This window comes from Malus sylvestris, chromosome 6 (assembly GCF_916048215.2).
Source record: "Malus sylvestris chromosome 6, drMalSylv7.2, whole genome shotgun sequence".
In the NCBI taxonomy this organism is placed as follows: Eukaryota; Viridiplantae; Streptophyta; class Magnoliopsida; order Rosales; family Rosaceae; genus Malus; species Malus sylvestris.
This window is the reverse complement of record NC_062265.1, coordinates 4,416,208-4,429,593: the sequence shown is the minus strand read 5'-3', so window position 1 is coordinate 4,429,593 and position 13,386 is coordinate 4,416,208. Positions and strand designations below refer to the sequence as shown.

At 38.2% G+C, this 13,386-nt stretch overlaps 1 protein-coding gene across 1 annotated transcript; it reads left to right on the top strand.

Moving 5' to 3' along the window:
- Window positions 1-367: 367 nt before the first annotated feature.
- LOC126626788 (glycine-rich cell wall structural protein 1.8-like) lies at window positions 368-1,550 on the top strand. Its single transcript, XM_050296184.1, has one exon. The coding sequence runs from the start codon at window positions 512-514 to the stop codon at window positions 1,319-1,321; it is 810 nt and encodes a 269-aa protein (XP_050152141.1). The 5' UTR covers window positions 368-511; the 3' UTR covers window positions 1,322-1,550.
- Window positions 1,551-13,386: the final 11,836 nt, after the last annotated feature.

Here is a 13,386-nt window from a genome sequence, read left to right as displayed (position 1 = left end):
ACAACATCAGCAATCAAGTTATTGAATACACGGCCACATTTCAAATATGGCTTTAAAAATAAAACACAAATATTCTGTTGATACTTATAGCCAACTTCATGCCATATTTCAGTTTTAGCATGTATATTGGTTTGAACAGGGTTTCAATGAATTAGCTGGATATATATATATAGATAAGGAAATTTTTATTTTTTGAAGGTAGCTAGATAAGGAAATTAGGTCCCTATACAATCTTCAACTCAACAAAAATGGTTGATTGAGTGAACATATAAATGTATATGGGAGACAGCAAACGAATACTAGTGGGCCGGTCTGCTAGTGTAGTGAGTGTCTATACTTTATATTGGACCACCTTCTTTAGGTCACCCCAAATTCTCTCGATCTGCATGTGCTTCAACCACCTTGTGCTCAGCAGAGACGCGCTATAAGACCCTATCCCATTCCTATATATTCCTGCCCTCTCTTCTCTTGCATTGTACTCCATTGTTGTGCATTCAACTGCATTATTCCAATGACTACTCAAAATGCTCGTACTTTTGTTTTCTTTGTGTTATTGGGCATGGAGATATGTTCTGCAGCTAGAACACTCCTAAATTATGAAGAGCCTGTCCACGTGCCTGCTGTCAGCTATGGGGCAGGCCATGGCATTGGGGGTGGTGCTGGATCAGGGTATGGCAGCGGTGCTGGAGGTTATGGTGGCGGAGGAGGTGCAGGAAGTGGTGGTGGCTATGGAGCTGTAGGAGAGCATGGCGCTGCTGGATATGGAGGTGGTAGTGGTGGTGGAGAAGGTGGTGGTGTTGCCTATGGAGGTGCTGGTGGACATGGTGGTGGCGGCGGTGGAGGCAGTGGTGGTGGTGGTGCATATGGTGCCGGGGGCGCAGAAGGGTATGGAAGTGGGGGTGGTAAAGGAGGTGGGGCTGGCTACGGTGCTGGTGGAGAACATGGGGCTGGTGGTGGTGGAGGAGGAGGTACTGGTGGTGGCGGAGGGTCCGGATATGCTGGAGAGCATGGCGGTGGTTATGGAGGAGGAGAAGGTGGTGGTGCTGGTGGGGGTTATGGCGCTGGTGGAGAACATGGTGGAGGATATGGTGGTGGCGGTGGGCATGGTGGTGGTGCTGGAGGAGGTTATGCTGCTGGAGGAGCAAGTGGAGGAGGATATGGGAGCGGTGGAGGAGCTGGAGGTGGAGTTGGTGGTGGTGGCGGCTATGCAGGTGGTGGTGGTGGTGGTGGAGGTTCTGGTGGCGGCAGCGGCTATGGTGGAGCGCATGGAGGAGGAGGTGGGGGTGGTGAAGGTGGTGGTCATGGTGGTTATGTTCCTTGAAATTACCTTCACTTCTTTGTCACTAAAGATTTGTATCACCTTACCCTATAAAGCTATTAATAGTGGTAAATGGGAAAACAAAATAAGATAAACATAACGGTAAGGGGATATGCATTACTTTGAGTGTATTACGAATCCCACTTGTATGCTACCAAAAAGGTTGTATCTATTATATATGGATTCTTGATGACTGTTCTTCGAAATATAATAAGCCATGTTTTCTTTTTAAGATTTGCTTTGCAAAGATATTAATTAAATTTAAATATTGATAAACTTTAACGTAGAAGATGAATCAAGTCATGAATAAATTTTATATTTTTATATTTTCATAAAAGTTTTATTTATAAATTAAGTTCCTTTGCCATTTCAGTTTAGTTTTACTAGTCTAATTAAGATTGATTTTGTTTCTAATTATTGGTTTAGCTTTGTACTTTATTTTCCTATAAATACCTCCTTATGAAAAAACTAACTAAATAAAGTGTTAGTGTGTGCAAACTTATATCCAAAATTTTCAAATACTATGTTGAACCAAATTGCCCCCTCTAACCAACCAGTATTATGATCTAGTGATATTTCTTCATTTGTAAGTGAGATGTTTGGCTCACATGTCAATTTCATATTATATTTGTATTGAATTCGATACCTAATTACTGGTTGGTCTATTAATGTGGCCTGACCAAATCTCCCTCCACTTCAAGAAAAATATCCCCATCACTTTCCTCTTAGAGTAGAATACCGTTGTATAAATAAAAGGGAACTTTAACGAAAGCTCCTAATACTGTTCACTTTAATGAAAAACCACATTTTTACACTAAAAAGTCAATCCTGATACTATTCACTTTGCCCTTTATTTTGTCATTATCGTTAAAACTCAAGGTTTTCAAGCCCTTTTCATTAGTTTTCCTTAAATAAAATGCCTCTCCAATCTCTCACTTTGAACCACCACTATCCCACCCATTTTATTCATGTTCTTCCAAGCTCCATGTAAATGCCATTTAAATCCCCCCTCCATTGGTTTCCTCCAAACTTGCTTCTCCTTTGCTACTTCCGCGTCGTGTTGCTTCTCCAAACATGGCTACAATCTTTAAAAAAATTTAAGGGATGTATATGGTACCAGCTACAAATAGGAACTCTTATTTGATCACTAATTATTACAGTCTAGTGATATTTTTCTCTACTAGTAAGTGAAATGTTTTAGGTTCTACTTCCATGGATGGTAAATTCGTTCTATTTCCATGGATGGTAAATTCGAACCAAATTATTATACTTTGCTCATTGTGATTGATCCCATTCCTCACCCTCCGGTGTAAGTATTGTTGTATTAAAAATATATATAGTAAAACAGCTGTCATGTTTATTTAACATTACGATTGAAGTGTCTTGAAGTGCCCTAATAGGCCAACTTCGATTCAAGGATAGGCCTTAAAAATAAAAATAAAAGGGAGGCGTTGGAATAAAAACACTTAAGTTGGTTTTTGAACAAATGATTTATCTACACTAAGGAGGAGGAGGACGGGGTAGTTTTAGCCTCACAATGGGCTAGCATTAATGTGATTCAAATTTGCTTTTGGCGAAAATCAAACCTAAGACCTCTCACTTACAAATGAAGAAGAATATTATTAGACTATAGTAGGGGTGAGCAAACGGGCCATGGGCTCGCAGGTATTAGCGGTTCGGGACGGGTCTTAATTTTTAAAAAGACAAACGGGGCGGGGCGGGCCTTTGAAATTTTATGTTCAGGCCGGTTCGAAAAAGTATAGAAAAACGGGTACACGAACCAGCCCGTTTGCAAAAATACCCCTGTGTTGGGTACTGTTACTGTCTCCTAGGCCCATTTCTTTTTGTTCCTCCCCGTGGGCCGTGATAGTTCTCACTCTTAAGAACACTCCACACACACACACACACACCCCACTTCCCCGTGTTTCCCCCTCCCCCAATCTCTCGAACCTTCTCCTTTATTCCTCTTCTTTGTTTCTTCTCCCCTCATCTCTGCAACTCTCATTCCTAGAGCACAGACACACCACACCCACACCTACACCCCACTGAGAAATGATATGTTGCCGCCGCCTCACAAATTCTTCCCCCGACGAATGATGCATGGATTGGCTCTTCTACCTCTAACTCCTCCACACACCCTCTGTTTCTTCAACCTCTCTTCTTCTTCTTCTTCTTCTTCTTCTTCTTCTTCTTCTTCTTCTTCTTCTTCTTCTTCTTCAACCTCAAGATCTTTACTTTTCCTGCGAACCCAACCCAAATCTTCAAAACCCATTTTCAGATACACCTCAAAACCAATAACCAGCTTCTCGAATTTGAACAAAAAACGGTGGCGTTTTGCTACCGTTTTGAGAGCGAGTTGTAGAGAGTCCTTACCAGGTTCTGGGCGTGTCTCCTTCTACAACTGATGTCGAGATCAAAAGGGCTTATTGCAAACTTGCTCTTAAGTATCACCCTAATGTTAACAAAGAGGTAATTAATAGGTTATAGATTCAAACCCATAATTTATTTTTTTGTGTGGATGTGGAATTGCTAGTGCTTTAGCTAAAAATTGAAGGTTTTTAAGTTCTGGGTAATTTGTTTTCCTAATTTATTTGTCTGTTTTATGCCCATAATTTAATTTCTGCTTTATGTCCTGATTTGATTCGATTTCGAACTCGAATCCGAACTCGATCGAGTGCAAATTTGACTGGGAATCTGGGTTCTGGGATACTGAAAATTAGAAGGAAAAAAAAAAAACAGGGTACCTGTTGGACCCGTAGGAACCGGCCTATTTTATACTGGCCGGGTTAGGTCCGGTTCTCAGTTTCAAAATAGGAAAATCCGCCCCGGCCGGGCCCGTTGTATTTTCAAGCGGGTCCGGTCTGGTCCCTTCAATTTTGGGCCCTGCCCGTGCCCACCCCTAGACTGTAGTACTAAGTGGCAAAACACTTAAGTTGATTAGCTGAAATAGAAATTTTAAAGATGTAAAATGTCTACAAAACCCTTCCATATAAACCCTTTATGCCGCCTCCATCAACTCATTTGCTCTACAGCTCACTCTCTTTCTCTCTCCTTTGTTTTTCTCTTTTCGCTCTCCTTCTTTTCCATTCTCTTTTGTGCATTAAAATCAGCTTCAACAAGTGTCATGACAACCCTAGATCTAAGCGTCACCACAAATTCTAACTTTCCTTTTCCCTATTTCTCCGAGTGGTACATCGCATACCGCCGTATATAAGGTCACATGAGTCGAACTCGATCTCTCTGTAAATCTCACTCTTTCATAGAGTTGGACTCGATCTCGACTCATTCCAGTTCGATCTTTTGCCAATCTAAGTTTATTCTACCTTTGTGAATCATTTTTATTGTGTCTGCAATAAACCCATTGTTATCCTCTTGCTTGAACAATATCAACAATAATCACATAATGGTACAAATAAACATCATTATGGATATTACTGTTATGTTATAATATCATCTTAATATACTATTTGCATTATCTCAGGGTTATCGATTGAGATCATAACAATAATATCTCAATACATTACTGTTGGACACGATCTCGACTCGTTCCAGTTCGATCTTCTACCAATTTGAGTTTGTTCTACCTTTTCGAATCATTCTTATTGTGTCTGCGAGCAACCCATTGTTATCTTCCTGCTTGAACAATATCAACAATAATCATATAATGGTACAAATAGACATTGTTATGGATATATTTGTTATGTTATAATATCATCTCAATATACTATCTGCATTATCTCAGGGTTATCGATTGAGATCGTAAGGCTATCTCCAACTGATGGCTGGCCAGAGGGCTCATTTTAGCCTTCCGACCCTCCAAGATTCTCCAAGATATTAATATTTTAATGAACAGTACATGGCCATATTTGCCTCCGTCTCCAACCGAGGGCCAGAGGGCCAGAGGGCCAGAGGGCTCGTTTTAGCCCTTTCACAAAAAACCATTTCCAATCGAGGGCCAAAGGGCCATAGGGCCAAACATAATTTATTATTTAAAAACTACAACTTAAATTCAAATCCAACTACTAAGTGACGTCAGCTAGCCGTTGGTAGCTGACATCATGCTGACGTCAGCTAGCCGTTGGATTTGAATTTTTTTTTGCTATAAATAGGGTGGATATTAGTATATAATTCACATAACTTTAAATTCAATCTATACAAATTCAATCTCTTTCAATTCAAGTTTGCAATGAATTCTAACTTTGGATCCTCTTCAAATTCCAACTAGGGGTTCTCATCCAATTCCAAAAGAGAAACAAAATAAGCGCAAATAAGACGAGAAGATGATGAGTCTGATGAAGAAGTTCAAGTAAGGCGCAACAAAAAAAACATAGCAGCAGCCATGGCTGCGGCCATGGTGTGTCAGCCTACTAAGGAACAACCTCAATGAGGTGGCTCTATTGCTGGTCGTTCTTACAAACCACGAAACAAAGCGATGACCCATGCCAATCTGATGCACAACTATTTCGACCCTAACTCAGTGTACATAGAAGAGGATTTCAGACGTCGCTTCTGGATGAGGCGTCATGTCTTCAAGTGTTTACTTTGTGATGTCCAACAGGTTAATCCTTACTTTCGACAGAAGCGGGACAGAGCAGGCCACCCTAGTTTCTCACCTCATCAGAAGGTTACTGTTGCACTCCGAATGATGGCCTATGGCTCCCCAGCTGATTCGATTGATGAAACCCATGGTATGTCTGAGTCTACATGCCTTGATACTCTTCAAGAATTTTGTGACACAATTATTCAGCTTTACAAAGACGAGTACCTCCTCGAGCTAAATCAAGAATATCTGAATCGGCTCATTCGAAAAGCTGAAGACCGTGGGTTTCTGGGCATAATAGGGTCATTAGACTGCATGCATTGTGATTGGAAGAACTGTCCTACCGGATGGCAATGAGGCTTTAGCGGAAGGTCTAGAAAGCCAATTGTTATGTTAGAGGCGGTTGCCTCATATGACACATGGATCTGGCATGCTTTCTTTGGAGTCCCTGGATCCCGAAATGACGTTACAGTTCTTGGGCGTTCACCCCTCTTCAATAACTTGACGGAAGGTAAAGCACCTCAACTTGACTACTACATCAACGGTCGTCAATACAATATGGGGTATTACTTGGCAGATGGCATCTACCCAAAGTGGGCGACACTTGTACAAGCAATTCCAAACCCTAGGAATGACGCGGAAAAGTTGTTTACCTTACACCAAGAGGCATATCGGAAAGATGTTGAGAGAGCTTTTGGTATTCTACAAGCACGGTGGAAGATCATCAGCGAACCGGCAAAAGGGTGGAGTTGAGAAAATTTGTACTCCATCATGATGTCTTGCATCATATTACACAATATGATAGTGGATGATGAGCAAGATGGGTATATTGATGGAGAGTCCGATGATGACCAAGAAGATCCAAATAGGTTAAGAAGGGCTCGTGCAAAAATATATGATGAGCCTAATTTGCCTTTCAATCCAAGAACTGGTAATATCTCTATAGATGAGTACATGAGGCGCTATAGAATGATACGTTCTTGTTCCATAAGCAAGTACCTACAACAAGATCTTGTTGCACATCTTTGGGCCCAAAGAAGCATGGAGTAGACATTTACGTTTTATGTTTTTAAATGTTTTTAAAAATGTTGTTTAAGTTTCATGTTGTATAATTTTTATGTTGGTTAATGTTATTTAATGTTGTTTCATATTGTTTAATGTTGTTTCATGTTACTTAATTTAATTTAACGTTGTATAATGGCTTAGGAAGTTATAGGGAAAAAAATAGAATTTAAAAAAAATATGAAACAAATTTTGTGAAATAGAAGTTATAGAAAAAAATGGAATTTAAAAAAAATATATGAAACAAATTTTGTGAAATAGAAGTTATAGGAAAAAAAATGAAGGAAATTATTGAAAAAATATTGAAGGAAATTATTGAAAAATTGAAACAAATATTATAGATGAAGGAAATATTGGAAAATATATTGAAGGAAATATTGAAAGAAATATTGAGAAATATATTGAAGGAAATATTGAAAAATATTGAAGAAGGAAATATTGCAAATGAAGTGAAGAATTGAAAGAACTTCACCATATTTATAGATGAATACCTATTACTGTCAGTTATAACCGACGATATTAAAAAATCCTTCTTTAATGTTGTCGGTTATAACCGACAACAATAGGAAAACTATAAAAAAAAATATTGCCAGCCAGGCCCTTTGGCCCTTTGAAATTCCGTGGGGCCCTCCCAAATTCCCGAGCCCTCTGGCCTAGCTCTCGGTTGGAGACGATTTTAGGGCTATTTTAGGGCCTTTGGCCCTCTTGACCCATCGGTTGGAGATGGCCTAACAATATTATCTCGATACATTACTGTTATGTTATATATGCCATATAAACAAGGATACTTCAGAAATTATCATCCTTCTATATATCCCCTATCATTCATGTCATCCATTACAAAGTTAGACTTTCGTTAAATTTTCTGTCAATTTAGCTGTTAATTAATGACGTGGCAAATGTAAGACCACATTTTTGCTGATATGGACATTTAGTTGGGTCGTGTGGACAAGAAACTAACAAAAATTATTATCTATAAATGTTGGAAACTAATAAAAATATTTTTAAATAAAAATATATTTTTTCAATTTATGCCTTACATCAACCCATTCCCTCGCCCAATTCCCAACAAAAATGTGAAGAGAAAACTGAGATCGTCAGTGTTAAAGTTAGTCCTTTGCTTCTATTTTTGCTATCTAACTTTGAAGTCCTTTTATATAATTTGAAATGCGTTAGTTCTTTAATTTATTGCCACACGTATGGCTTCGATCTTTTGTAAAGGGGTGCCCAATTACCTTAGCAATTATCCCATGTACTGGGACATTTAATCCAAATCAGAAAAATATCTATGTGTGAAAAAATAGCTCTCTACTACACATTTTCTTACACTAGTGGATTGAGAATTATATAAAGTCATTCTCTCTGTTTCTGTTTGCCCTACTGCTGCCTCTTACTCAAATCTCCATTTTTCTCTCATTTTTATTCTAGTTTTATTAATGATGAAGATGGTTTGAATACCAACATGGTATCAGAGCCAATCTGATCAAAGAGTGGGGCGTTTTTTTGATTCTCAAAAGGGGGAAAATTCTAAATGAAACCCTAAAATCAAAATTTTCAAATTCATTACTGGTTCCAGTAGCAGTGGAGAGATTCGAACCTCCTTTCTTCAGTTGAGTGAACTATGACTTCTGGAGGACAAAGTTGAGAACAATTTTTGTACCTCATGATTTGTGAAGCTTCATTGAAGATGGCTATATGGTACCCTTAAGTATTGTGGCTTTAACAGAGGCTCAAACAAGGGAACTGAAGGAAAACATCAAGAGAGATGCAAAAGCTCTTAGGGTCATTCAAAATGCTATCTCAGATGAAATTTTACCAAGAATCTCGAATGAGACAAGTGCCAAATCAGCTTGGATGTGCTAGAGAAAGTCTACAGAGGCTCTACTAAGGTATAGGTAATCAAACTCCAATCTTTAAGAAGAGATTTTGAGTACATAAGAATGAAAGATGATGAATTGCTAGATGATTACCTGAGTAGATTGTCTGAGATTATTAATTAAATGGAAAGTTATGGTGAAACCTTGTCTGATGATAGAATAGTTCAGAAGTATCTAATCAGCTTGCCAAGAAAATATGACAACATAGTTTCAATCACAGAGGAGAGGAAGGATTTGTCAACTTTAAGTGTTGAAGAATTGATTGGTTTACTCAAAGGTTTTGCTCAGAGACTATCCAGGCATGACAACAATGATGTAGAAAATGTTTTCCAAACGCTTATAGTGAATCCAAAAACTAAAGCTAGTTTGAGTCAAAGTAAAGCCAAGTCCAACAAGAATTTGGAAGTCAAAAACAAAAAGTGGGAAGGAAATGGTAAATTTGAAGAGAAGAAAAAGGTTGAGAAGAGTTTGTATACTTCAAAGTGCAAAATCTGTGATAAAGCTTATTCCAGTGAATGTTGGTTTAAAAGAAAAGTGAAATGCTACAAGTGTAGCAGATTCGGGCATACGCAAAAGGATTGTAATCAGCTAGCTCATTACACCAAAGCAGAAGGTGAAGAGACCAATATGTTTTATGTTGGTCATGATACAACCATCCAAGAAGAAGATAAAGTTTGGTTTGTGGACAACAACTGTAGCAATCATATGACAGCGAACAAGAACATTCTCCATAATATTGACACTACAAACCCAACTCGAGTGAAGATGTGAAACGGGCAACTGGTCGATACATTGGGAAGAGGTATTGTTGCCATGCATACGAAGAATGGAAAGATGTTCATCAAGGATGTCATGTTAGTTCCTTATTTGAAGCAAAATTTGCTAAGTCTTGGACAACTCATTGAGCATGGCTATTACTTGTATTTTTTTAGACAATACTTGTAAGATATATGATAGGAGGAATCGTGAACAACTCTTGGCTAAGATTGAGATGAGGAAGGGTAAAAGTTTTCCTCTTAGAATTGAGTATGCAACTCAATCTACACTCAAGATGGAAGTGCAAGAAGATTCAAAGCTATGGCATAAAAGGCTTAGCCACTTGAATTTTCAAAGTCTTAAGAAGCTACAAGAAAAAGAAATGGTGCATGGGTTGCCGAGTATCCAAGAAAATGAAGAAATCTATGAAGGTTATGCACTTAGGAAGCATCATAGAGATTCATTTCCACATGGTAAAGCTTGGAGAGCAAAAGCTCCATTGGAATTACTTTATACAGATGTTTGCGGACCCATGAAAACCTCTACTTAAGTAGGAAACAAGTATTTCCTAATCTTCGTGGATGATTATTCTAGAATGACTTAGGTATACTTTCAAAGATAGAAATCAAAAGTGTTCCTAATCTTCAAGAAGTTTCAAGCTATAGTTGAGTAACAATCTGGTTATCTAATCAAAGTTCTTAGAAGTGATAGAGAAGGAGAGTACACATCCAGCAAATTGTCAGTTACACTCAACAAAAAAAAATTATGTAGATAAGAGAAAAAACATAACCATAGTCAAAATGGCTAAGGCAATGTTACATGACAAGGGAATGCCTCAATATTTATAGGGTGAGGCAGTTAATACAGCGATTTACTTGATGAATAGGCATCCTACATTGGCAGTTGAAGGCAAGACACCATTTTAGGCATGGAGTGGAAGAAAGCCTTCTGTGAATCACTTAAGAGTGTTTAGGTCAATCTGCTTTGCTTACGTTCCAAAAGAACTAAGACAAAAACTTGATGACTCACACAAAAAATGGTACAGACTTTACAATTTAGAAAAGAAGAAAGTTGTGGTTTGTAAAGATGTTCTCTTTTGTGAGAAATCTTCTTGGGATTGGAATCAAGCAATCATCCAAAAGGAATCTGCACTAATCATAATTGAAAAAGAAAATCAGCCAAATGAAAAGGAAATTGAGCTGAAAATTCCACAATTTTCACCTCAAAATAGCCCTCAAGTTTACTCTCCCACATCTTCGAGTCCAAGTTCAAAGCTAGTTTGGTTAAGGAGCTTAAATGAAGTCTATGAAAGCTACAATTTTTGTGTTGTAGAACTGAAAACTTTGATGATGCAGTGAAAGAAGAGACATAGAAGGTTACAATGTAATAGGAGATCAATGTTATTGTGAAAAACAAGACATGAGAACTAGTGGACAGACCTTGTAACAATTCCATCATTGGAGTCAAGTGGATTTATATGACTAAGCTCAATCAAGATGGTTCCATTCAAAGGAACAAAGCTAGATTGGTAGCAAAGGGTTATTCTTAGAAACCCAGGGTTGACTTCCAAGAAACCTTTGCACCGGTAGCTAAGCATGAAACAATTAGAGGCCTTATTTCTGGAGCTGCTCAGAAGGGGTGGTTTCTACACCAACTTGATGTTAAGTCCGCTTTCCTAAATAGAGTCTTAAAAGAAGACTTGTTCGTTGATCAACATCAAGGATTTTTTCTTAGAGGACAAGAGCACAAGGTGTACAAGCTTGAGAATACACTTTATAGCCTAAAACAAGCTCCGAGAACATGATATTGAGAAATCGACTCATATTTCAATGAAAATGGATATCAAAGAAGTGAGAATGAACCTGCCCACTGTGTCAAAATTGAAGGTACTTCAAATATGCTTATTGTTTCCTTATATGTTGATTATTTGGTTTATGCTGGAAGTGGTGATAGAATGATCTTGAATTTCAAGAATGACATGATGAGGAAATATGAGATGAGTGATATAGGCATGTTGCATTATTTTTTGGGAATCGGTATCATTCAATCAAATGATGGTATCTTTATTACTCAAAAGAAATATGCAAAAACACTTTCAGAAAAATTCAAAATGTTTGGTTGCAAGCCTGTTGCAATATTGCTAGTTGTGAATGAAAAGTTTCAAAAAGAAGATGGTAGTGGTGATAATGATGAATCTGTTTATAGAAGCCTAGTTGGGAATTTGTTGTATTTGACAGCGACTAGACCCAATATTATGTATACTGCAAGCTTGTTATCCAGATTTATGCATAAGCCTACTTGCATTCACTATAGAGTTGCAAAGAGGATCCTAAAATACATACAAGGTACACTTGACATTGGTATTATGTATGAAAGGAAAGTTGAGCCAAAATTGTTTAGATTATGTGATAGTGATTGGGGATGTAGTGTGGATGACTTGAAAAATACATCTGGCTATACCTTTACACTGGGGACTAGTGTATTCTCTTAAGCGTCTAAGAAGCAGAAATCAATTGCACTATCAACGGCAGAGGTTGAGTATGTGTATGCTTCAATTGCAATTTCTCAAGCAGTGTGGCTGAGAAGAATTATGCAAGAATCAGCAACTTCTATTCTTTGTGACAACAAGTCAGTTATTGCCATAAGTAAGAATCCTATCTATCATGGCAAATCAAAACATATTGCTCAGAAACATCACTACATCAGAGGTGTTGTGGAAGACAAGCAAGTGGACGTAGTCTACTACAAGACAAAAGATCAAGTTGTTGATATCTTCACCAAGGCATTACCAAAGGACAAATTCATCTACCAAAGAGAACTTTTAGGAGTGAAGCAGCAAAGCATTAAAGGGAGTGTTAAATTTAATCCTTTGCTTTTGTTTTTGCTGTCTAACTTTGATGTCCTTTTATGTAATTTGAAATATTTGCGTTCTCTAATCTATTGCCACATGTATGGCTTAGATCTTTTGTAAAGGGTTGCCTAATTACCTTAGCAGCTATCCCACATACTGGGACATTTAATCCAAATCAGAAAAATATGTGTGAAAAAATAGCTCTATGTTCTTTGTTTCTGTTTGCCCTGCTGCTGCCTCTTACTCAAATCTCCATCTTTCTCTCATTTTTATTCTAGTTTTATTAATGATGAAGATGGTTTGAATACCAACAGTCAGAGCATAAAAGGTAGGAAGCGTGCGTTTAATTACCCGTGGAGAGGTCCGACTTAGATACCACAGGCATGCTAAGTCCCCAGTAAAATCAAAGGGCTGCGTTGGTGCACCAGAACTTGAGGTAAGGCCCAAATTTCCTTAAAATGCGTGGCACTTGATGAGTTGGGGTTATCGATGTCTTGCAGGTAGCGCACAACTGAAGCGCTCGAGCTTGAAAAAGTTGATGAGTTGTTGGGCCGCACTATGGGTTGAGGAGAACTGGTTCGAGTTAGAGCTGAGTGAAGGATGAGGGTGTTCTGATGTGCTAGGGGAGTGGTAGGGCTAGCTCATGAGTCATGACGACATTGTCTCTAGTTAAGTACTTGTCTCGGTGCTGCTGCTGCTGCTGGTGATGGGAATGTAAGAACATAATCATAGATCACTGACATGTCAATTGAATTACCTACACTCCAAAACAAACCAAGCAATAAGACTATAACCAAGAACAAATATTTTTGTGAACATACCTGTAGAATTCGAACTCGAAGAAGGCATAGCAGTTTCACAACCAATTTTCTCCTCTCTACCAAACAAAAGTGTTCTCTGAACAATAGGTATTCAGTGCAAGATGAGCAACGTATTTGCAAGAACAAACCTTATCATACTATAATTGTATAAAACAAACTGC